Source organism: Notolabrus celidotus, chromosome 6 (assembly GCF_009762535.1).
Source record: "Notolabrus celidotus isolate fNotCel1 chromosome 6, fNotCel1.pri, whole genome shotgun sequence".
Taxonomy (NCBI): domain Eukaryota; kingdom Metazoa; phylum Chordata; class Actinopteri; order Labriformes; family Labridae; genus Notolabrus; species Notolabrus celidotus.
Window position 1 is genome coordinate 186,055 of NC_048277.1, and position 23,809 is coordinate 209,863.

The 23,809-nt window shown below is 40.9% G+C and overlaps 2 protein-coding genes across 2 annotated transcripts; one reads left to right on the forward strand and one right to left on the reverse strand.

The window, feature by feature from the left end:
- Nucleotides 1–6,730: 6,730 nt before the first annotated feature.
- On the reverse strand, nucleotides 6,731–11,402 carry LOC117814722. The gene is made up of 5 exons (XM_034686202.1): nucleotides 11,319–11,402; nucleotides 9,205–10,010; nucleotides 8,908–9,066; nucleotides 8,728–8,817; nucleotides 6,731–7,434 (listed from the first exon to the last, which is right to left on the reverse strand). The coding sequence occupies exons 1-5, from the start codon at nucleotides 11,329–11,331 to the stop codon at nucleotides 7,105–7,107; spliced, it is 1,398 nt and encodes a 465-aa protein (XP_034542093.1). The 5' UTR covers nucleotides 11,332–11,402; the 3' UTR covers nucleotides 6,731–7,104.
- A 10,940-nt stretch (nucleotides 11,403–22,342) lies between these two features.
- Nucleotides 22,343–23,808, forward strand: LOC117814732. The gene is made up of 2 exons (XM_034686214.1): nucleotides 22,343–22,592; nucleotides 22,713–23,808. The coding sequence occupies exons 1-2, from the start codon at nucleotides 22,512–22,514 to the stop codon at nucleotides 23,523–23,525; spliced, it is 894 nt and encodes a 297-aa protein (XP_034542105.1). The 5' UTR covers nucleotides 22,343–22,511; the 3' UTR covers nucleotides 23,526–23,808.
- The last annotated feature ends 1 nt before the right edge of the window (nucleotide 23,809 follows it).

Sequence of the window (23,809 nt, forward strand, 5' to 3'; positions counted from 1 at the left end):
ACTTGGAGAATGAGCGCTCACTGAGCTGCGCCAGGCAGCTCTGTGTAATTCCTCATCTCATGCTTGCAGCAGTGTGTTGAGGTGAATTGCCTCAAACATGTTCCCAGTTCCATTTAAGCTGGTGAATCTTTGGGACAGTTGCTGGATGATGATATCAGGCATTAAAAACGTTCACCCGAAAGTTGCTCCCTGGGACAGTGAGGCGACTGTCTTCATCCAAGTGACGCCTAACATTTCTAGAGCAAGAGTGGCAGACTAAGTCTCATCAAATTGCTCTCTAAACTCCATCAAAACACTGATTGTGTTTTGGAGTAGAGTGGATGCGTTTATTTCATCAGCAGATCTTCTGTTTTTTTCTCACAGCATTCACCTTTTCACAGATGGCCTCCCAAATCGTGTCTCTAACGCTGAGATGTCTCTGCTGGAGTTCATGTTTTTGTTTCTCTCCTCCACAAAGATCTCCAACTCCATGACTTCAAACTTCATTTATCGCTTAAGGCCACACAAATTAGCGCTCGTTATTTGGGATCTTAGTAGATCAGGCCCAGCACTATTGTAACTGTTAGTGGGTAGTTCAGCACAGAAACCTAAAACAGGACTCTGGCTCATCCACAGGCTCTTCATCGAACAGATGGAGCAGCCGGTATAAACAACTGGAACACATTCTACATAGACGTATATGTGGTGTTTAAAAAGGATAAGCACAGTAAGCAGAAGTTGTGTGTGCTCATTTAGGTTTTGTGTGGAATCACCATGTTGTTTCATGTCAACGCCGCTAGAGGGCGATGCTGTATTGTGAGAGCTCTGCTGAGCCACGTTGATTTGCCCCTGTCAGAGTCAGAGTTCAATAAAGAAACCATGTTGAGAACTCGCAGCACTGTCGTCTTTCAGCTGAGGAATATGAAATCCTACTTTTATCTGTTTAAGACACAACAGTATAACTGTCACTCATGGTTCAACCTTCCTCCACTAAATAACGGCATGAGCTGACTGTGTGCCTGACACAACAGCAACAGAACACATAGTGTAACATAACATCTTGATAACTGTGCAGGGATTTACAGATACATTTCACAAGTTACCTGTCCCATAATTCCAAAGACAGTCACGTTGGAGTATCGCCAGCTGGTTCTGTTTCACAAGCTTAACCTGATACACCACATCTGACAGTCTCTCTAGGACTGTACAGGGCCCACTTCTGTGACTTGTCAACTTGGGGGAGAATCTTTTTCCATTCAGGACTGTAAATCCCCACCACAGAACCAGGTTCAAAGTTCTCTCATTTCACGAGTTACTTGTCCCATAATTCCAGACGACTGTCCAAACATGCCCACATACTTGGACACTATGTAGCCCCCACCTTGACGGTGAAAGAGCCTGGGATGCACGCCCTGTCACCAGACAGCAACTGAATACAAAAAAAAAAGGTCTTTCTCCACATCTGCATTTTTCCCTTCTGCTCAGTGTCCAAACATGCAGCAACTGTGCAGAGCTTTCATTGGTCTTTCTAGTTTCAAAGGTGTCTGAGGAGTAAATAAAGAGGTTCCAGCGGTCCTTCAACTTCTGTTAATCTGCTGTCCCATATTGCTACAGGCAGGGAGGAGCAGCTCGCAGGTTCTATGTTACATATAGACTGGAATATCCAACGTGCTCAACATGTGTTGAGCTTTAATCTTCACAAACTTCACAAAGCCCCTTCACCTCCTCAGAATCGTCATCATCATAACAATTCTAACTGATATGGGCCGGGTCCAGGCTTCAAAGCTGATATCATTAATGTTTTCAACCAGGAAAAGCCGGGGCCCTGTGGAATTCAGGTAGCCTCCTCAATTCCTCTGTTGGCAGGTAATAGAAAAAGGGTAAATCTGCTGAGAAACAGAAGATACTCGACTAATTCTGCCAACTTATTAAATTTAGCTCCAATTCCTCGTCAGCCACAAACAGCTGTAAAAAATAACACAACTGGTTTTAACTCACTAAACTTAGCTTTATTAAATATCAGGTCTCTGGGAGGCAAATCTTTTTTAATAAATGATTTTATTATTAAACATAATCTCAATTTTATGTTTTTAACGGAGACTTGGTTGGACCAAGATGACAGTGCTGCTGTACACATTGAATCATGCCCTCCAAACTTCTCTTTTGTGAGTGAGACTAGAACGCATAAAAAAGGAGGAGGTGTTAGTATAATTTTTAATGAGTTATTCAAATGCAAGCAGGTGTTTTATGGAAATTTCACTTCTTTTGAATATGTGGCTCTTCAGTTAAATACATCCTCTCGGTCTATATTTCTTAATATTTACAGACCACCTAAATACTGTCTGATTTCTTTGATAACCTTGTTGAACTACTGTCTCTTATCTGCACTGACTTTGATTCTGTTTTAATTGTTGGTGATTTTAACATCCATGTTGACAAACCTGAGGACAGAGTGACTGAAGAACTGTGTTATGTCCTTGACAACTTTGGACTCACTCAGCATGTGACGCAGACCACACACAACAGGGGCCACATCCTAGACTTGGTTATCTCCAAGGGTCTAAACATTTCCAAGGTTCTGGTATCTGATGTTGCTCTCTCTGATCACTGCTGTGTTTTCTTTGAAAGTGATTTATCTGTGAACACTAATGTTCAAACTGAGGTTATCTCAAAACGTTACATTACTGAAAGTACCAGTGATATATTTATTCAGGCTTTCTCTTCCATAACCCCCCTCTCTAGGTTCTCTGCAAATGAACTTGTAGAAGATTTCACTTTAAAAATTACAAACATTATTGATTCCATTGCACCAACTAAAGTAAAAGTGGTCTCCAATAAGAAAAAATCGCCTTGGAGGAATACCATGCAGGTCAAACATGAAAAAAAGGAATGTCGAAAAGCTGAGCGCAGGTGGCGTAAAACAAAGCTTCAGGTTCATAATGACATTTATAAAGAAAGACTTCACATGTTTAATCTAGAACTGAAAAAGTCAAGGCAGACCTTCTTCTCAGACATTATCACCAAAAACAAAGATAATGCACGCGCCCTGTTTGCTACAGTCGACAGGCTAACAAACCCCCCTGTGCCAGTGGCCTCTGAACATTTATCTACCAAGGCCTGCAATGAATTTGCATTCTTCTTCACTGCCAAAATTCAGAAAATCAGACAAGCAGTCAGCACTACTGTACGAGGTACTGGGAATGTGTTATCTGTGTGTCCACCAAAAAACAACTCAATCACTATGACACAATTTAATCCAATAAATTACAAAAACCTACAAGATATAATACAACATTTGAAATCCTCATCCTGCTGCCTTGATATTCTACCATCACCATTTTTCAAAAAGGTTTCAGACTGCATGACCTCAGATCTGCTTCAAATTGTCAACATGTCTCTTCTTTCAGGTGTCTTCCCCCAGGCCATGAAAACAGCAGTAATTAAACCTCCTGAAGAAGAACAATTTAGATGCATCAGAAATTAACAACTATAGGCCGATATCAAACCTCCCTTTTTTAAGTCAGATTATTGAAAAAGCTGTTTTTCAACAACTGAACAATTATCTAATGATAAATGACTGTTTTGATGTCTTCCAATCAGGATTCCGATCACATCACAGCACAGAGACCGCTCTAGTCAAGGTCCTCAATGATATTCATTTAAACACAGACAATGGCAAAATCTCAGTTTTGGTATCACTTGATCTTAGTGCTGCTTTTGACACAGTTGACCACAAGATACTACTGGACAGACTTGAAAACTGGGTGGGACTCTCTGGTGCAGTACTAAATTGGCTTAAGTCCTATTTAAATGACCGGGACTATTTTGTGTCTATAGGTAAATACACATCTGAGCGAATGAAAATCATATGTGGAGTACCTCAGGGATCCATTCTGGGGCCTCTACTATTCAACATCTACATGCTCCCCTTAAGTCAGATAATAAGAAACAACCAAATAAAATACCATAGCTATGCAGATGACACACACATTTACATCACCATATCACCAGGGGATTATAGTCCCATACAAACACTGAGTAAATGCATTGAACAAATCAATGACTGGACGAGTCAGAACTTTCTTCAGAAATGAAATGTTCAAACCAAGCCAGAAACCTTGGTGTAGTCATAGACTCAGACCTTAATTTCAGCAGCCACATTAAGACAATTACAAAGTCTGCCTACTATCACCTTAAGAATATATCAAGGATTAAAGGACTCATGTCTCAGCAGGATGCAGAAAAACTCCTCCATGCATTTATCTTTAACAGACTAGACTACTGTAACGGGGTCTTTACAGGACTCCCTAAAAAGTCCATCAGACGGCTGCAGCTCATACAGAATGCTGCTGCTCGAGTCCTAACAAGGACCAAAAAATTAGACCACATTACTCCAGTTCTTAGATCTCTACACTGGCTTCCTGTCTGTCAGAGAATAGACTTTAAAATCCTGCTGATGGTTTATAAAGACCTGAATGGTTTAGGCCCAAAATACATTGCTGATCTGCCACTACTTTATGAACCACCTCGACCTCTGAGGTCATCAGGTACTGGTCTGCTTTCAGTTCCTAGAGTCAGAACAAAACATGGTGAAGCAGCGTTTAGTCATTATGCACCACATATCTGGAACACACTCCCTGAAAGCTGTAGGTCTGCTCCAACTCTCACCTCTTTTAAATCAAAGACTAAGACTTTTTTATTTGCCATTGCCTTCCTATCTTAGATTATTTTAACCCACTTTAAATTAAAATTTTAATGTAATTTTTAATATATTTCTAATTTTCTTTTTCTTTTCTGTTCTATCATAGTTGTCATTTTAATCATCATCCTGAATCGATGAGTCATGTTTCATGATCCAATATCTTTAAACAGTAAACTAACAGGATCATAATTTAAAAAGCAAACTAAACCAAGAATCAGGCTCCAAGCAGTCTTCTGAAGTCATTCTCAGAAATAAAAACATTTCACACACTAACGAAAACCCAGAAAGGTTGCTGTTGTTGGCTAAGGTGAGGTCACTCTACCAGGTCAAAGGTCAATCCAGTCTGTCAACATGTGTGTCCCTGAGGTGTCCTCACTTCAGCCACAGTTTCCACCAATTCCCCCTGAAGCAAATTACTGTCAGAGTTGTTAACCAGTGAGACCAATCAGCATGCAGACCTCAGCACTGGATCCACTGGTCCTCAGAGACACTGTAATGACCTCCCCACAGACCAGCACACCCACCTCAGACCAGCATACACACCTCAGACCAGCACACACACCTCAGACCAGCACACACACCTCAGACCAAAACACACACCTCAGACCAGCACACCCACCTCAGACCAAAACACACACCTCAGACCAGCACGCACACACCTCAGACCAGCACACACACACACACCTCAGACCAAAACACACACCTCAGAGCAGCACACACACATGCACACACGCAGGCACGCACGCACACACACTCACACTCACACACACACACACACACACACACACACACACACACACACACAAACACCTCAGACCAATAACAAATAAACTAAGAACACTTTTTGTTTTCTTCATCTTTGTTCTGGTATTTCTGTTTAATCTGACTTTGAACCAAAGAATATGGAAACACTTATCTGATCTTTTTTTAGTTTTAAACATGTTCCTATTCATGCATACCAGTTATCAATGGGTCATCAAGTATAAACAATAAGTGAAAGATGAGTTCTGATGTTTGGATTTAGACAATAAAGTAGGTAAACACACACTGTAAGACATTTTAAGTCAGTTAAACTTAGAAACGAAAGTTCACCTGCTGCCTTACAAATGTGAGTAAACTCAAGTTGAAAGTAACCATTGTTTCACCTCAGACTGTTAAGTTATAAAAGTTGTTTAACTAATGGTAGTTTGTATTTTCAACTTAAGTCTCAAAGTTAAGTTGAGTTACTATGTTGAATTGTCCATTTATGAAAACTCACGTTATCTTGTCTTGTAAACTTACAATTCCCTGTCATTTCAACTTACACTTTTAAGTTAAGATGACTTTATAATATTTCATATTAATTGCTATTCTAAGTTAAAAGGGCTAATGTTTTTAAATTGTTCTAACCTTTCAACTTTATTCCTCATCTTGACTATACTTAGATTAGATATTTAGACTTTATAATGAATCAATTTAGAGCTGAAAACAAACTTTATTTTAACAACGCTCATGCCTCAACTTTTGCAATGTATTGTCCCCATCCAACACTAAAAGGTGGAGTTGAGGACAGCAGTTCAGTAGTTGGCAAGGTGTACTGAAACATTTACATAGCTTTACAAGTTTTTAAAAGCTGTTCAACAAAACTGCTCAAACATCTGTCAAAATAGATTTCAGATTTCTCTAAGGTTTAACAGAATTGGTACAAAAGAAGTAAGACAAGTGAAGAAGACAAAGAGATAAAAAAAAGAGAGATGAAATGAGATGGAGATAAAAGTGAGGAAAACAGATATTGAATTTGTCAGAGGAAGGTATGTGGGCAGAGGGAACGAATGACTATGGATAAGGAGCATAACAATATTGCTTAACAATTATTTTAAAGTTAAAGGTGACTTTTTGATCTTAGTTTGCTCATCACACATAAATGGCTGTTTCAGCAATACATAAAGTCGTTTTGTGCAAAAGCAATTATGAACAGCGCAGAGTAACAATAACCTCGATAACGTTCCTCTCAGTTAAGACCTTGTTTTTGCAACAACAACAAAATATATACAGTGATGCTCAAGTTGCTTCAATATGAACAGGTTTAGCGCTATGACATTGGTTTACACATCACGAAGGTCACTGCTTTAACAATATTGTATCAAGTCGTTCTGTGCAAGCGCAGTTATGAACAATGCAGAACATGAACTTCACTGACTTTCCTCAGTTAAGACTTCACAATGTTATTTTTTTCAACAACAAAAAAGTACATATAAAAACAAGTGCAGACATTTATTCTAACAGTTTTTATAGTAGTGATTCAATTTGGTTTGACATGGCCCGGTAGTTCTGAATGGATCAGAAGGCTCTTTATTCTTCTCCAGAGGACACAACAATTGTGTATTGTTTTCGATTTTTCCTTCTTAGGTACATAAACTGCACCTAAAGGTGCCCTTTTCAGTTTATAGACGATACCTCAGTAGCTTGTTTCTGAGTCCATGTATCCTGGCTGAACAGTGGTCAGGTTTTATTTTCATGACGACCCTTTGCATGAATTCAAATGAGCACTTCATCTCAGAAGGGTACTCCAGATTCAGGCAGTAGATTGTTCCCATTAGCAAAGCGAAACCAGTGGCCACATCTGGTATGTCATGAAGAATGATCGTCTCCTCTACCACCACAGCCACATGAAAGACTTGCATTGGGAACGCATCGTGCAGAACGCCTTCATGTCCAATGAGAAGTCCGACACGCATTCCCTTCATTAAGACGTCCAGGGTTTCACCATGAACCTGAAACAATTGGACAAATTAAATCGTTATTTTGTTGCATGTAATTCGGAAAAATAATGTTAGTAATACGTTGACACTAAATTGGCAAAACTTATTCATGATTGAGTATGCAAGAGGAAACAACCATGTACCTCTTCAACTAATAAAAGTGTACATTATTATATATTATTGCAATTCAACAGGTGTATTGTTTAAAAAAAAAATGTTTGTCCCCTTTAGATAGACCAGTGACCCTGCTGCCTTTAAAAATTTCAGGGGGCCCATCGTCCTCTTTTCACACAATCTTGATTCCGACAATTGTTGAACCCATAGAACTTCTGTCTATCCTTAAAGGATGACTTAGGGATTTTTGTACCTGGGCTGTATTTAGGGTTGTCCTGTGTGCACCACAGGACAACCCTAAATACAGCCCAGGTACAAAAATCCCTAAGTTCTCCTTTGATAGGAACCAAAATCAGGCTGATCCATGCTGCATTCAGTGAGTTTCATTTTTGCCTGAAACCAAAAGTAAGTTTGACAGGGAACTTATAGTTTATTTCTGAAGTCATGGCTGAATATTTAGACAATTCTGAATACTTTGATGTGGTATTTGAATTTGATTTGTGGACTCTCTTTATAATGTTGTCAAATACTTACAATAATATGAAAACAAACACTTTTATTGGCATATTTTTGATGCAAGAAAGATCCCCACACAACCCCGTTCAAACTTAGTTTTGGTTCCTATCATTCAGTTGTACCGCTGGACTGCCTACCTCAAAGGTACTGAGGAGCAGGCTACAAGCATGGAGAGCAAAGTTTAAACAAAACAAAAATAAAAACTGCCTGGAAGTGGTTAAAATTTGTAGTTGCATTACAATACACCTCATACGCAGCTATGCATTTATTGTGATTAAATTATGAAGTTCAGCAGTCTATATCATCATCATCATCATCACATTTTCTTTTTAAAACTGCCTGTCAGTTCATTTTAAAGCATTTGAACAGCCAGTAACTTTTGAATTATGTACTAAACGTTGAATGAAAAAGGTTCTGCAATGTTGTGGAAAACAAGAACCAGATGCCTGGTTTAGTGGCTGTGGCCGAAGTTGATGGCTGCGCATGCGCAGTTCAACAGTTGCAGTGAGTGAGTGACTCAATCAGGGAGTGACCGAAAATAAACATTGACTTGTATAGGTGGCTCCGGCCCCTGGCCACAGCCACAAAAAGGGATGTTTACTTCTGTTTAAAATGAATACATGTAAATCTAGTCAATCATTAGTATTACATAAATATGTTAATATATTTTCTTACATCACACATCCTGATGATCTCTGAAGTATCCTCTGCGAAGAAACCTGGAAGACCAAGAAGGACAGCTGTCCTCCTATTCTGATTTGTGTCCTACATAAAGTTAGACAAAAGTGAGTTCATGCAATATTTAAACTAAAGTTCTTATGGAAGTTCACATTGACAAATTCACACTATACATACCTCTTTCTCAAGGCACTGCATAACACTTTGAAGGGTCAACCTCCTGCTTGATGAAATGGCTGCTTTACACAACTGCAAGAGACTCGGCGTCCAAGCATCAAGTCCCTCCAGGAAGGACAGCAGATCTGTGGTGACTATTCTTCCAAACTCAGCTCTGATCTGAAACACAAGTAGTGGGGTAGCCAGTACAGATCAAATTATGATATATGAAGATTACAACCTATCTTTAGCAATGCTGCTAAAGTAGACAAATACAGAACATTTTTGTTTGTGGATGTCTGAGTTAGCACTAGTTACCTGTCTCTCATTGAACAATGCAGGCCATCTGTTCACGAGTTCAGAGACGGGTGGCTCGTCACCAATTACTTCTTTTCTTCGCTGAGAGAATGTTGCAGTCATCATTTCATCCAGGAGCTGCAAGTCTGGATCACACTTCTGCACCTCTAGAAGCATGGTCTTCCGATTCTCCTCAGATGTAAATGCGCTTTGTCCTGCAGGTGGATCTGGCAAGTAGTGGACCTCTCCCTTCTTTGACTTTTTTAACACCTTGCTGCTTGTTTGTCCCCTCTTTCTCTTATTTACAACAACTTCAGGGCATCCAGCTGCCATCAATCGCTGACGGTAATTGCCCATCTTGAATTTCAAGCTGAATACCCAGCAATACCATCCCTTCTCAGAACCCAGCTCTCTGAGACAAGGGTGCTTTGCTACAAGAGCTGTGGCTACACTTTCGTAATGTTCCTTACTCGGATAGGCGGTGACTTTGGATATCATATCGGCTAGTTTGTCCAGTATTTCACTCTTGACGCCCTTGGAGACGACCATCACTGTTCCTTCCTTGGCATAGGCATCATTAGCTGCGGTCAGCTGAAGTTCAACATCATGGGAGAAATCAGGGATAATAAATGGATCAGGCCATTCCACTGATGAATTGTTACTTGGGGAACTCAAACTTGCAGTATCCAATGTTGAGTCAGAAACAGCATCAGAAAATGTGATCAAAACTTTCAGCGTTGCTCGATCCGTTGGTAGTTCTTTGATATCTGTCAAATTGCAGAGCTCATTTCCAAAGTCTGGATCTTCAAACTGCAGAAGGAAGTTTCCTCGCAAGCCCATTTTTTTTTTTTTTTTTTTTTTTCCTTTTTTTTTCCTTTTTTCTCGTTTTTTTTTTCTTTTTTTTTCTTCTTCTTTTTCTCCTCTTGTCTGCATATATATTTCTGGTTTGTGTCATGTTTGTCACAAACTGTCAAATATTCATGCAATTTATTCTTGCAGCAAAAGAAAAGAAAGAAAACCTTTTTCTTCTGTGCTTGTGACTGTGTGCATGCAACCATCACCATCCCTCTTAGAACTCTGGCCTATCTTTTATTGGCAGCTAATATCATGTTCTGTAAAAGAGGGCGTGCACACCTAGGTGGACCAAAAATAAATAAAAAAATAAGAGAAAGTGAAAGAAAGATTACATAAGGATATACAAAGGGACAGGGAGAGAGAAGGAGAGAGAGACCTAACACACTTAGATGGAGAGGGACCATCTCACCATGATGCCAAAAAGAAACTCAGTGGGGTGATACCAATGATTAAGCAACCCTTAGTGTCCACAATCATTACTGAAGCTTGGGTCGCAGAGGGTTGCCGCCGTGCTGTGTTCTATTTGTGTAACAAGACCACCACTGGTGCAGATGAAACCACCTGGGTCAGACCAGCTGAGCGGTACGGCCCAGCACCCGGGCCGCGAGAGCAGTCAGACCGAAGGACCCAACCCGCCGCGGGAGACCCAGGCCAGGGGACAAGCCAAGGACCCAGACCGGAAGCAAGCAGGTACCGCCGGAGCACCCAGGGCGACCGCCAGGTCACCCAGTAGGAGGAAAGGGGGGCGAGGGGGGAGAGATCCCGCAGCCCCCCCAAGGGACACCCCCACAACACCACCCCCACAGCCCCCCAAGACGGAGCCAAAGGAGCCACCAGGGCCGAGGGGGCCCGGCACCAGGAGCAGACAGCCAGGCAGACGGGCAGGACCAGGACCAGAGCCCACCAACCGGCGCGCCGGAGCGGGGGGAGGGCGGAGGCGGCAGGGCCAATCCCACCTGCCCCCCCCAGACGGCCCGACCACTCCCCCAAGCCACGCCCCCCACCCATGCCCTGCGACTGATGGACCAGGCCGCGGGGGCATGGAGGGACACCCCAATGGCTGCCGTAGTAACACCCCCCCAGCTGCGCACCCCCCCCCCCCCCCAAGAGGACCGCGAGGGAACCCCGGGAAACCCGGCCCCGAGGGCAGCCGCGGACCAGGCCCCCACAGGGGAGGGGGCAGCAGGGGGGCGGAGGGTGACAGGGACACCAGCCACCCACCCAGCCCCGATGGGCCCCCAACGAGTAGGGCCGAGCCAAACACTAAGGCCAAACCTGATCTCGCAAGCCCATTTTGCCGCGCAGTTCTTCACATAACTTGTCGACAGACTCAGGAATGGTCTCTAAGGTGACATGTCTTATCTCTTGAGGGGACACAATAACTCGGAGAAGCATCTTGGAGGCACCAACCGCTTTAACAGAGTGACACACAAAGAAAAAAAAACAAAGCTCAAAACAACTGCAAACAGTAGAAGCAGCCTGGACTACAAATTGTAGTATAAGAGTGAAGAAATGTATAGTCTGAAATAATGTGTATGATTATGTTAGGCAAGCAGTAAGTTAGCAAGGCTTAACTTTAACAGGTGTTAAATAAAAAGGGTTTAAATGAGCATGGGTGTTTTTATTGATACCTTATTCTATCATGAATGTCCTTGGAGTGATGAGCAGCTTTCCATCAACAAGGTATGCAGCCAGAGGGATGTAGTCATTCAGCTGGTCCGGGTCAACAACCACAGTTACTGCAGGCTCTTTTTTGGTCAGCTGGTAACACCTCAGATGGTCCAAAAATCCAGCTGTAAAGAGTTCAATAACAAAAAATATGCTGGACTCTACTAAACAAATGTCCAGTATTCTCCCAAAATCTGGCAGTCCACTTGTGTGCCCAACTGAGAGTACCATTCCTTTTGAATATTTTGTCCCATTCAAAAAGGCAGTGGAGGTGAGTGAAACAGAGTCCAGACCTCTAAACGTGTTCCGTATAGCCACATTGACAGCATCATCCAAAATATCCACAGAGACAACAGATACCCGTCCAGTTTCGATGCTTGGTTTAAAAACACTTGGCATCTCTAGGTAATATGCCAGCATTAGTTGATGTCTTGTAGCCAAAGTGTGCAAAATATTTTTGAAGTTGCCAGCATCACGAACCACCTTTTTAAAAAAAGAATGTTTAGCCTCAAATCTTATTGTCCAAAATTCAATTAGAGGACCAACTTTTTTGATTAATGTCGGATAATGTTCCAGAAAGTGATGTTTAGGGCGCAATTTAGTACAAGGAAAAACTTCTAAAAGCAACTGTCGGTGGTCAGAGATTTTAGCTTGTAGGTAGCACAGGGTTTCTGTCGTGAATGAGGGGCTGGCTAACAACTCAACAATGTCTTTTAATTCAAGAATGATATGCCAAGTTTTTTCATCCTCTGGGATCTGATGGCCAACAAACAGCGGAAGAAATCTCAGAAGCGCCCAGTTCTCATGTCCATTGCCACCAATAGTTCAATTTTTTCGAAAGTATGTCTGTATTGTCTGAGGCCTGTTAGTTCTGTCATAGAATTGAAAGGGGAATGTTGTTATTTTACAATTAAGTTCCGTCAATGTAAAGTACTTCTTAGCAATCAATCAATCAATCAATCTTTATTTGTATAGCGCCAAATCACAACAAACGTTATCTCAAGACGCTTTTACAAACAGAGCAGGTCTAGACCACACTATGTCAAATTATGAACAGAGACCCAACACCAAGACAGGGTAAGACTCAGTCTGACCCCACCTTAATCCATCATGAGCATTGCACATCGCAGTATTTAGCTAGTTACAGTGGAGAGGAAAAACTTCCTTTTAACAGGCAGAAACCTCAGGCAGAACCAGACTCATGTTAGACAGCCATCATGCCTCGACTGAGTTGGGTCTGGAAAGACAGATAGAGGGGAGTAAGAGAGAAAAGTGATAGTGATGAGACGAGTCGTAGAAGCTGTTGCCGCTGGAGTCCAGCACGTCCGTATCAGCTGGGGTCCAGATCGTCCACAGCAGGGGGACGTCTACGGCAGCTCAGAGGAACCTACGAGACAATGGAGCTCAGGGACTCCAGAAAGGTCTATGGTTAGTAACTTAATGAGATCTCCTTCTAATGCGTCATGTAGAAAATCTGGTGGAAATTCTTTTGCAGCATGAAAATGGGTCAGAGTGTTTAAAGGACAGTCTTTCTTCACACCATCAACACAAGACACATCCCTTTGCTTAAGCACATTAACAGCTTCATCAAACAATGCTGGTGTTCTTAAAGTTAAAAACCCCACATTTAACATCATATTTCTGAATATCTACATGATTTGCCAAGCAAAATCTGCAAAACTTTTCAACATTGAAAGACTCTTGGAATCCAGCAAGTGAGTGTGCACCCAAGTTGTCTGCAGATACACACAAAACTGTTCCTTTAATATTTGAGCCAAGACGCTGAACAAACACACCTTCTCTCTCAAGGAGCTCAAGATCTCTAATTAGAGGTGCTAGAACCTTGCTGTAACCATATTCTTTTACATGGACAGTTTTGCACAACACAGCTAGATAAATTGAGGATAATGATGATCGGAGTCTTCTAGGTAAGTTGGCAATCACCCAATAGATACCACAAACTTTGTGCTTCTTTCTTGAAGTGCCTAATGGATTACAAATTTCGAAATCGTCAATATATAATCCAAGAGCTATTCCTAATCCTTCAGTAAAAATCTTGTTCTCTTTAAAGTATTCTCCGTCTTGAAAAGAACTGTAATGACCATCTCGTTGACAGGAGGTCTTTAGTGTCTGAAGGATTTCATTTCTTTCCAACAGTTTACAAAGCACTTCTAAACTAGGAACATAAACAAATGAGCACTTTTTTTCTTGTGCATTTAACAAATATTCAACTGGTTCAATAACTTTAAAGTTCTTTCTATAAAATGACTGTCTTTTGCGATCAGTGCCAAGAGGCCCGTCCCTTGAGAGAAATTTGAGTGGGTTCAAAGCTTGCAATTCTTCAGTCAATGAAGCTACCACAGAGGCATCAGCTATCCAATTATTGTCTTTCAAAACTTTATGGATAACTGTCTTTATATTTCGATGAGCTAATTCTCCAATGTCAAATAACTCATCAATTATTTCCTGTACTGCTGAAATTGATACATGCAAAAGTGTTTGCATGCGGAGAAACAGAGATCCCAATTGATGTTGAATGGACGTTTCATTATCAAGTCCAGATTCAGCTTCAGATATAGATTCAGATTCAGGTAAATCTTCAGTGTCTGAAACAAAATCCTCCGCTATCACAGGCAATGAAAGAGTATTCTGTGCAAAAAGCTCTGGCCTGAAATCTTCCAAGATGGAAGATCTACGATTGCGACTTCTATGAGCTGTAAAAGTTGACAACACACAAGACTTGAAAAAGCACCCCACAAAGGGACATTTAACAGTTTCTCTCTTTCTCAAATGAGTGTTCAAGTGAGCAAAGTATTTGTTAATGTCACTAATATCGGAGAATTTACACAAAGATAATTTGGTTCCGATTGTAGAAGCTTTTGTATGATCTTTCAAATGAATTTTAAGTTCAGCCTGTGTTTGAAAAGTTTTCAAACAGTCTTTGTGAATACAGAGGAGTCCTGAACTCCTTCGATGATGCCCATGTCGTTCTTTGTAGTGCTGTAGTATTTTCCCTTGGCAATTAGTTGAAAATGCACAAAACTTACATTTCCACTTCATGAGAGGGCTTGAAGAAATCTGTCGAGAGAAAAAAAAAACAAAAACTTATTTTAGACTCCATTAACATGTTAATTCATAAGTTAAAAACTAGTGGTGGAACGCTATTAAAAAAAATCTAATTAATTAGAGGCTTTGTAATTAATTAATCTCAATTAATCGCATATCAATATTTGACACGAGAAGCAACATTTTTCAATTTAAATGGATTTTGGTATATGACTGAATGAATTAATAAATGAATGAATGAGCTTTAACAACAAAATCCTGTTTGTTTTCATCACTGAGTGCTAACATTAAGTGCAATATGAATAAGGAATATTATGATTGCATTGTTCAGAAGGCACAAACTTAATTTCAAGTCAGCTATATTCAAGCTTTTTCAGGACTTTTTGTAAACTTTTTATGTCTTAAACAAATTTGTTTTTGTTTATTAAAATAAAAAAACAGCACTTAGTACAGTACAGTCATGGCCAAAAGTTTTGAGAATGACACAACTATTCATTTTCACAAAGTCTGCTGTTTCAGTTTTTATAATGGCAATTTGCATATACTCCAGAATGTTATGAGGAGTGATCAGCTCAACTGCAATGAATTGCAAAGTCCCTCTTTGCCTTGAAAATGAACTTTATCACCAAAAACACATTTCCACTGAATTTCAGCCCTGCCACAAAAGGACCAGCTAACATCATTTCAATGACACACAGGTGTCACACACATTAACACAGGTGTTGGTGTTGATGAGGACGAGGCTGGTGATCAATCTGTCATGATTGATTGACTGGACACTTTAAAAGGAAGATGGTGCATGACACCATTGTTCCTCATCTGTTAGCCATGGTTACCTGCAAGGAAACACGTGCAGTCATCATTGCATTGCACAAAAAGGGCCTAACAGGGAAGTTTATAGCAGTGAGTAAGATTGCACCTCAGTCAACCGTCTATCGAATTATCAAGAACTTCAAGGAGAGAGGTTCAATTGTTGCCAAACAGGCTCCAGGGCGCCCAAGAAAGTCCAGCAAGCGCCAGGACCGTCTCCTGAAGGTGTTACAGCTGTGGGATCGGGCCACCACCAGTGCAGAGCTTGCTCAGGAATGGCAGCAGGCAGGTGTGAGTGCATCTGCACGCACAGTGAGGCGAAGACTTTTGGAGGAAGGCCTGGTGTCAAGGAGGGCAGCAAAGAAGCCACTTCTCTCCAGTAAAAACATCAGGGACAGACTGATATTCTGCAGAAGGTACAGGGACTGGACTGCTGAGGACTGGGGTAAAGTCATTTTCTCTGATGAATCCCCTTTCCGATTGTTTGGGGCATCTGGAGGAAGGCTTGTTCGGAGAAGACGAGGTGAGCGCTACCATCAGTCCTGTCTCTTGCCAACAGTGAAGCATCCTGAGACCATTCATGTGTGGGGTTGCTTTTCGGTCAAGGGAGTGGGCTCTCTCACAATCTTGCCTAAAAACACAGCCATGAATAAAGAATGGTACCAGAACGTCCTCCGAGAGCAACTTCTCCCAACCATCCAAGGGCAGTTTGGTGATGAAGAATGCCTTTTCCAGCATGATGGAGCACCTTGCCATAAAGCAAAAGTCATAACAAAATGGCTCGGGGAACAAAACATTAAGATTTTGGGCCCTTGGCCAGGAAACTCCCCAGATCTTAATCCCATTGAGAACTTGTGGTCAATCCTCAAGAGGCGGGTGGACAATCAAAAACCCACAAATTCTGACAAACTCCAAGCATTGATTATGCAAGAATGGACTGCCATCAGTCAGGATTTGGTCCAGAAGTTGATTGACAGCATGCCTGGGAGAATTGCAGAGGTCTTGAAAAAGAAGGGTCAACACTGCAAATATTGACTTATTGCATGAATTCTGTGTAATTCTCAATAAAAGCTTTTGATACTTATGAAATGCTTCTAATTGTATTTCATTATACCATAGAAACATCTGACAAAAACACCTAAAAACCCTGAAGCAGCAGACTTTGTGAAAATGTAATATTTGTGTCATTCTCAAAACTTTTGGCCATGACTGTAGATTCAGATTCAGGTAAATCTTCAGTGTCTGAAACAAAATCCTCCGCTATTACAGGCAATGAAAGAGTATTCTGTGCAAAAAGCTCTGGCCTGAAATCTTCCAAGATGGAAGATCTATGATTGCGACTTCTATGAGCTGTAAAAGTTGACAACACAAGACTTGAAAAAGCACCCCACAAAGGGACATTTAACAGTTTCTCTCTTTCTCAAATGAGTCTTCAAGTGAGCAAAGTATTTGTTAATGTCACTAATATCAGAGAATTTACACAAAGATAATTTGGTTCTGATTGTAGAAGCTTTTGTATGATCTTTCAAATGAATTTTAAGTTCAGCCTGTGTTTGAAAAGTTTTCAAACAGTCTTTGTGAATACAGAGGAGTCCTGAACTCCTTCGATGATGCCCATGTCGTTCTTTGTAGTGCTGTAGTATTTTCCCTTGGCAATTAGTTGAAAATGCACAAAACTTACATTTCCACTTCATGAGAGGGCTTGAAGAAATCTGTCGAGAGAAAAAAAAAACAAAAACTTATTTTAGACTCCATTAACATGTTAATTCATAAGTTAAAAACTAGTGGTGGAACGCTATAAAAAAAAATCTAATTAATTAGAGGCTTTGTAATTAATTAATCTCAATTAATCGCATATCAATATTTGACACGAGAAGCAACATTTTTCAATTTAAATGGATTTTGGTATATGACTGAATGAATTAATAAATGAATGAATGAGCTTTAACAACAAAATCCTGTTTATTTTCATCACTGAGTGTTAACATTAAGTGCAATATGAATAAGGAATATTATGATTGCATTGTTCAGAAGGCACAAACTTAATTTCAAGTCAGCTATATTCAAGCTTTTTCAGGACTTTTTGTAAACTTTTTATGTCTTAAACAAATTTGTTTTTGTTTATTAAAATAAAAAAACAGCACTTAGTACAGTACAGTCATGGCCAAAAGTTTTGAGAATGACACAACTATTAATTTTCACAAAGTCTGCTCTTTCAGTTTTTATAATGGCAATTTGCATATACTCCAGAATGTTATGAGGAGTGATCAGCTCAACTGCAATTAATTGCAAAGTCCCTCTTTGCCTTGAAAATGAACTTTATCACCAAAAACACATTTCCACTGCATTTCAGCCCTGCAACAAAAGGACCAGCTAACATCATTTCAATGACACACAGGTGTCACACACATTAACACAGGTGTGGGTGTTGATTAGGACAAGGCTGGCGATCAATCTGTCATGATTGAGTGACTGGACACTTTAAAAGGAAGATGGTGCATGACACCATTGTTCCTCATCTGTTAGCCATGGTTACCTGCAAGGAAACACGTGCAGCCATCATTGCATTGCACAAAAAGGGCCTAACAGGGAAGTTTATAGCAGCGAGTAAGATTGCACCTCAGTCAACCGTCTATCGAATTATCAAGAACTTCAAGGAGAGAGGTTCAATTGTTGCCAAACAGGCTCCAGGGCGCCCAAGAAAGTCCAGCAAGCGCCAGGACCGTCTCCTGAAGGTGTTACAGCTGCGGGATCGGGCCACCACCAGTGCAGAGCTTGCTCAGGAATGGCAGCAGGCAGGTGTGAGTGCATCTGCACGCACAGTGAGGCGAAGACTTTTGGAGGAAGGCCTGGTGTCAAGGAGGGCAGCAAAGAAGCCACTTCTCTCCAGTAAAAACATCAGGGACAGACTGATATTCTGCAGAAGGTACAGGGACTGGACTGCTGAGGACTGGGGTAAAGTCATTTTCTCTGTTGAATCCCCTTTCCCATTGTTTGGGGCATCTGGAGGAAGGCTTGTTCGGAGAAGACGAGGTGAGCGCTACCATCAGTCCTGTCTCTTGCCAACAGTGAAGCATCCTGAGACCATTCATGTGTGGGGTTGCTTTTCGGTCAAGGGAGTGGGCTCTCTCACAATCTTGCCTAAAAACACAGCCATGAATAAAGAATGGTACCAGAACGTCCTCCGAGAGCAACTTCTCCCAACCATCCAAGGGCAGTTTGGTGATGAAGAATGCCTTTTCCAGCATGATGGAGCACCTTGCCATAAAGCAAAAGTCATAACAAAATGGCTCGGGGAACAAAACATTAAGATTTTGGGCCCTTGGCCAGGAAACTCCCCAGATCTTAATCCCATTGAGAACTTGTGGTCAATCCTCAAGAGGCGGGTGGACAATCAAAAACCCACAAATTCTGACAAACTCCAGGCATTGATTATGCAAGAATGGACTGCCATCAGTCAGGATTTGGTCCAGAAGTTGATTGACAGCACGCCAGGGAGAATTGCAGAGGTCTTGAAAAAGAAGGGTCAACACTGCAAATATTGACTTATTGCATGAATTCTGTGTAATTCTCAATAAAAACTTTTGATACTTATGAAATGCTTCTAATTGTATTTCATTATACCATAGAAACATCTGACAAAAACACCTAAAAACCCTGAAGCAGCAGACTTTGTGAAAATGGAATATTTGTGTCATTCTCAAAACGTTTGGCCATGACTGTAGAGCCATTGGCCCAGTTAATTAGAGATGATGAGCATTTAAAGGGAATTGTAATAGATGGAGAGGAGCACAAATTATCCCTCTATGTGGATGACGTATTATTATATTTGACAGAGCCAGCACTAACAATACCACATTTAAAGGAGCTTATCTCTAAATTTGGATATTATTCCGGTTATAAAGTTAATGTTGATAAAACCGAGGCTATGGACATAAACAGCAGAATCCCACAAAGTGTGAAACATCAAAGTGGATTCAAATGGCCTGAAAAGGGCATTAAATACCTTGGTATATACATCCCCCCAGCGTTAAAAAATGTATTTGAATCTAATTATGGTAAGCTAATTCAATGTATACATAGTGACTTGGAACGATGGTCTACGCTCCCTCTGACCCTTTTTGGTCGTGTTGAAAGTATTCGTATGAATGTTCTGCCCAGACTGTTGTACTTATTTCAGATGCTACCTGTAGAAATTCCAAAAGCTTCATTTGACAATTTAGATAAAATAATTTCAAAATTTGTTTGGCAAAATAAGCGCCCTAGAATAAGGCTGAAAAACCTACAGTTATCTAAGTTAGATGGAGGTCTAAAACTCCCAAACCTCAAATATTATTTCTGGGCCTCACAAATGAGGCCCTTGACAGCATGGATGCAGAATAGCACATACACACGCTGGCTCAACATTGAGAAAAATATGTGCCCAGTGCCTATGCAGTTCCTGCCTTTTTTAAATACATCTTCAAAAGAATTGGCAGACTGGACTAAGACCACTCTCAAAATCTGGAATAGAATAAAGATAGCTTTTGGGCTGCCAAAGCTTATCTCACCATTAACAAACATTGGCTTCATGGAGTCTTTTACACCTAACAACCTGGATATTGGGTTCAGAAGATGGTCAGATAATGGGCTGTGCTACCTGCACCAATTGCTTGGAGATAATGTTTTTAAAACATTTGAACAGCTGAAAACTGAATTTGATCTCCCTAGGACAGACTTCTTTCGATACCTACAGCTAAGAACCTTCTTGAAGACTCAAAAGGAGTGGGACAAACTTATAAATCCCACCCCCATAGAAGAATTCCTAATGCTTATATAAAAAGGGAAGGGTGATAAGAAAATAATTGGCAAACTGTATAACATATTTTTAACTATGAATACAAACAACACACTGCGGGTGAAGCAGAGATGGGAAATCGAAACAAACATGGCTATATCAGAAGACATTTGGGAAGAGGTCTGTACAGAAGCACACTTGGTTACAAACTCAAACACATGGAGGGAGTTTAAATGGAAAATTGTTACTAGATTTTTTAGAACTCCGGAAATATCATCCAAAATGTGCCAGGCACATCCTAGCTCCTGTTGGAGGAATTGCGGAACCCATGTGGCTAACCATACCCACATCTTCTGGTCATGTCCAAAACTAAACTTGTTCTGGAGAGAAGTATTTGTCCGAATGTAACTATACAGCTGAAAAAAAAAAAAAAAGACATATTTTTCACATTGTATTGTTGATGAGAAAAATGAATAAAAATTAAGTTAAAAAAAAAAAAACATAGATGCACATCATAATGATAAAATGTATATACTTTAACAGCCCAGTGTCTGAGTAAGCTGCAAGTGTGAAAAATGAAATCTTAGTAGAGTTACTTACAATCATTGTTTCAGTTCTCAACACTGAAAAACTGTGTACAGGAAGAATTTAACCAAACTCAAATATTACATTTGGTGCAAAAAGTGTCCAGTGTCCAGGTTTCAGCTTAATATCAGCTCAAGCATCAACACACATGTTCCATGTACTTTCAGAAAAGACACCACAGAGAGGTCATTTCATGCAACACATTTCAAACTTACCATCTTCACTTGTTATCAAAGTGATATGAAGGTGAGAAACTGCAAAGTGAATGACACGGTGAGATATAACACAAGTCCCTCCTTCATGAGATACATTTTTGTGTCTGGTTCTTTTAAAGCTTTCAGGAAAGTGGACACCCAAAGCAACTTACTGAAGTTAATATGCAAGGGACCTCTCATACTGTTTTTATTATTGATGTTCAAAAGAAGCCTTTTATGGAGAGTTGATTTAACGTCTCAGAAAGAACACAAAGATATACAGCTGATCAGGGGGGAGGGGGGGCATTGTTTTGGTTAATCAATGTTTAGACCAATCTTACTTAAAACATTAGTGATGAGGACTCTGTTTCTATGACAACAAATCTGAATCTGAGTGTCCAGGAGCAGAGCTGTTAATTGATCACCACCTAGTGGTGAGATGGATCAAGTGGCAAAGAAGGCAATCCTTCGGACATGGTCACCCTAAAGATGCATTGAGGGTGAGCTGGGGAACACCTTGTGGAGGCCCCAGTCTGCATGTCTTCAGCTCCTACTCCAACCTCTTTCTCTGTCATAACGTATATCAACTGGTACATCAGATAACACAGAACTCTGATCAATCTGGAAAAATCTACCCCATCATCACTGTTTGATATCTAATCCTGATGTTCTCCCTGGGTACGTGCATACGTGGGATCCCCCCCCCATTTGCTTAATCAATGTTTAGATTAATCTTACTCCACAATCTTACGTAGGAGCCAGTAGACCTGCAGACTGGGGCCTCCACAAGGTGTTCCCCCGGCTCACCCTCAATGCATCTTTAGGGTGACCAGGTCCGAAGGATTGCCTTCTTTGCCATCTGATCCATCTCACCACTAGGTGGTGATCAATTAACAGCTCTACTCCTCAGATTTGTTGTCATAGAAACAGAGTCCATCAATGGTCGAAATAACGAAAATAAACTGGTACTTTAAGATAATGCAGAACTCGGATCAATCTACCCCATTATCACTGTTTGATATCTAATCTTGATAGAGGTGTTGCCTCACAGCAAGAAGGCTCCTGGATTTAATCCCTGGAGTGAGTGTGTTCTCTCTGGGTATGTGCATACTTGGGTTCTCCCCCCCCCCCCAAATAAAATGTAGATATGCATAAAAATGTCCTTTTTCCATATACCCAAGAGAATTTTTCACCTTTTCAATTAAAATATTACCATATCATATGCTGTTTTTAAAGGGGTGCACAAACTTTCACACACAACTGTAATTCTGCATGTCTCCACCTGCTCTGTTACAGTTAAATGGTAAGTCTTGTATTTGTGTACTGTTTCCATTCAAGGTGAAACCTTTAAATCTCTGGGTTTCCAATACCGCATGGGAAGCACGACTGTATCACAGATCATCCTCTCCACGTGTGAGGCTCTCTATGAGGTCATGAAGGAGGATTACCTCAAGGTGAAACACTAAAACTTAACAAAACATCTGTGCTCTTACATTGGACAGTAACCATATGTAAATGAAACATTATCACTAATTGAGGCGTACTGGATATGTGTGTTTTCCGTTGTTTTGTAGACACCAACATCAGAGGCTGCCTGGAGAGCTATTGCCGCAGACTTCTTTGAGAAGTGGCAGTACCCAATTTGCCTGGGTGCACTGGATGGCAAACACATCTATATACAGCCCCCTGGTCATTCGGGCAGCACTTTCTGCAATTACAAAGGCCGCTTTTCTGTGGTATTAATGGCAGTTGTGGATGCACAGTACAAATTTGTGTATGTGAGTGTAGGGGCCCAGGGCAGACTGTCAGATGGTGGTTTGTTTGCCCACTCTGACCTCCGCAGAGCAATGGAAGCAGGCCTTCTCAATGTACCCCCACCAGAACCCCTCCCTAACACAGAGACTGTCATGCCATACATGCTTGTTGCAGATGATGCATTTCCCCTACGCTCTCATCTACAGAAGCCATTTTCACACCGACAGCTGGACCATGACCAGAGAATCTACAACTACAGGTTGTCGAGAGCTAGGCAGGTTGTGGAAAACGCATTTGGAATTCTTGCCAACAGGCTCCGGGTCTTCAGAACAACCATTAGTCTAGATCCGGACAAGGTCGTCAAAATTACACTTGCCTCATGTGTGATCCACAATTTCTTGAGAGCACACAGATCAGAGCCCTATGTGCCGCCTACCTTGACAGACCGAGAAACTGATGACCATGAATTCATCCCTGGATCCTGGAGGCAAGAAGGCCAGTGGGCGTTCCATGATCTGGCAAACAACAGAGCACGCAATCCAACACAAAGGGCTAAAGATCTGAGGGACATGATGAAGGAGTACTTCAACTCACCAGAAGGCCAAGTGCCATGGCAGGAGCACCACATATAATGTGTGCACAAGTGCAATGATGCAATATCCCTGACTGCCTGTTATTCCCCCATTCAAAATCTATTTTGTGACTATGTTCTCATAGGGACACACTCCTCTATATTATGGAAATACTGTAAATGTTTGTATTCAAGTCTGCCTTTTTTAATTTAAAAAGGAAAAAACTTCTGTTGTACTGGCTCAACTGTACTGTTGTATTGTACTGGTATCGGATAAATCACCATTGTGCTTTTTTTGTTGTAAAGCAAATAAGTTAAATTAAAATCAAGTACTTATTGAAAAAT

What these genes read in the sequence shown, in the direction of transcription:
- LOC117814722 (XM_034686202.1), bottom strand. An exon ending in CATTGTTCAATGAGAGACAG is followed by an intron (nt 9,067 to 9,204) that starts GTAACTAGTGCT and finishes CTTGTGTTTCAG; the next exon opens with ATCAGAGCTGAGTTTGGAAG. An exon ending in TGCAGTGCCTTGAGAAAGAG is followed by an intron (nt 8,818 to 8,907) that starts GTATGTATAGTG and finishes AACTTTATGTAG; the next exon opens with GACACAAATCAGAATAGGAG.
- LOC117814732 (XM_034686214.1), top strand. Translation starts at nt 22,512, where the DNA reads ATGGGAAGCACGACTGTATCACAGATCATCCTCTCCACGTGTGAGGCT. An exon ending in TGAAGGAGGATTACCTCAAG is followed by an intron (nt 22,593 to 22,712) that starts GTGAAACACTAA and finishes GTTGTTTTGTAG; the next exon opens with ACACCAACATCAGAGGCTGC.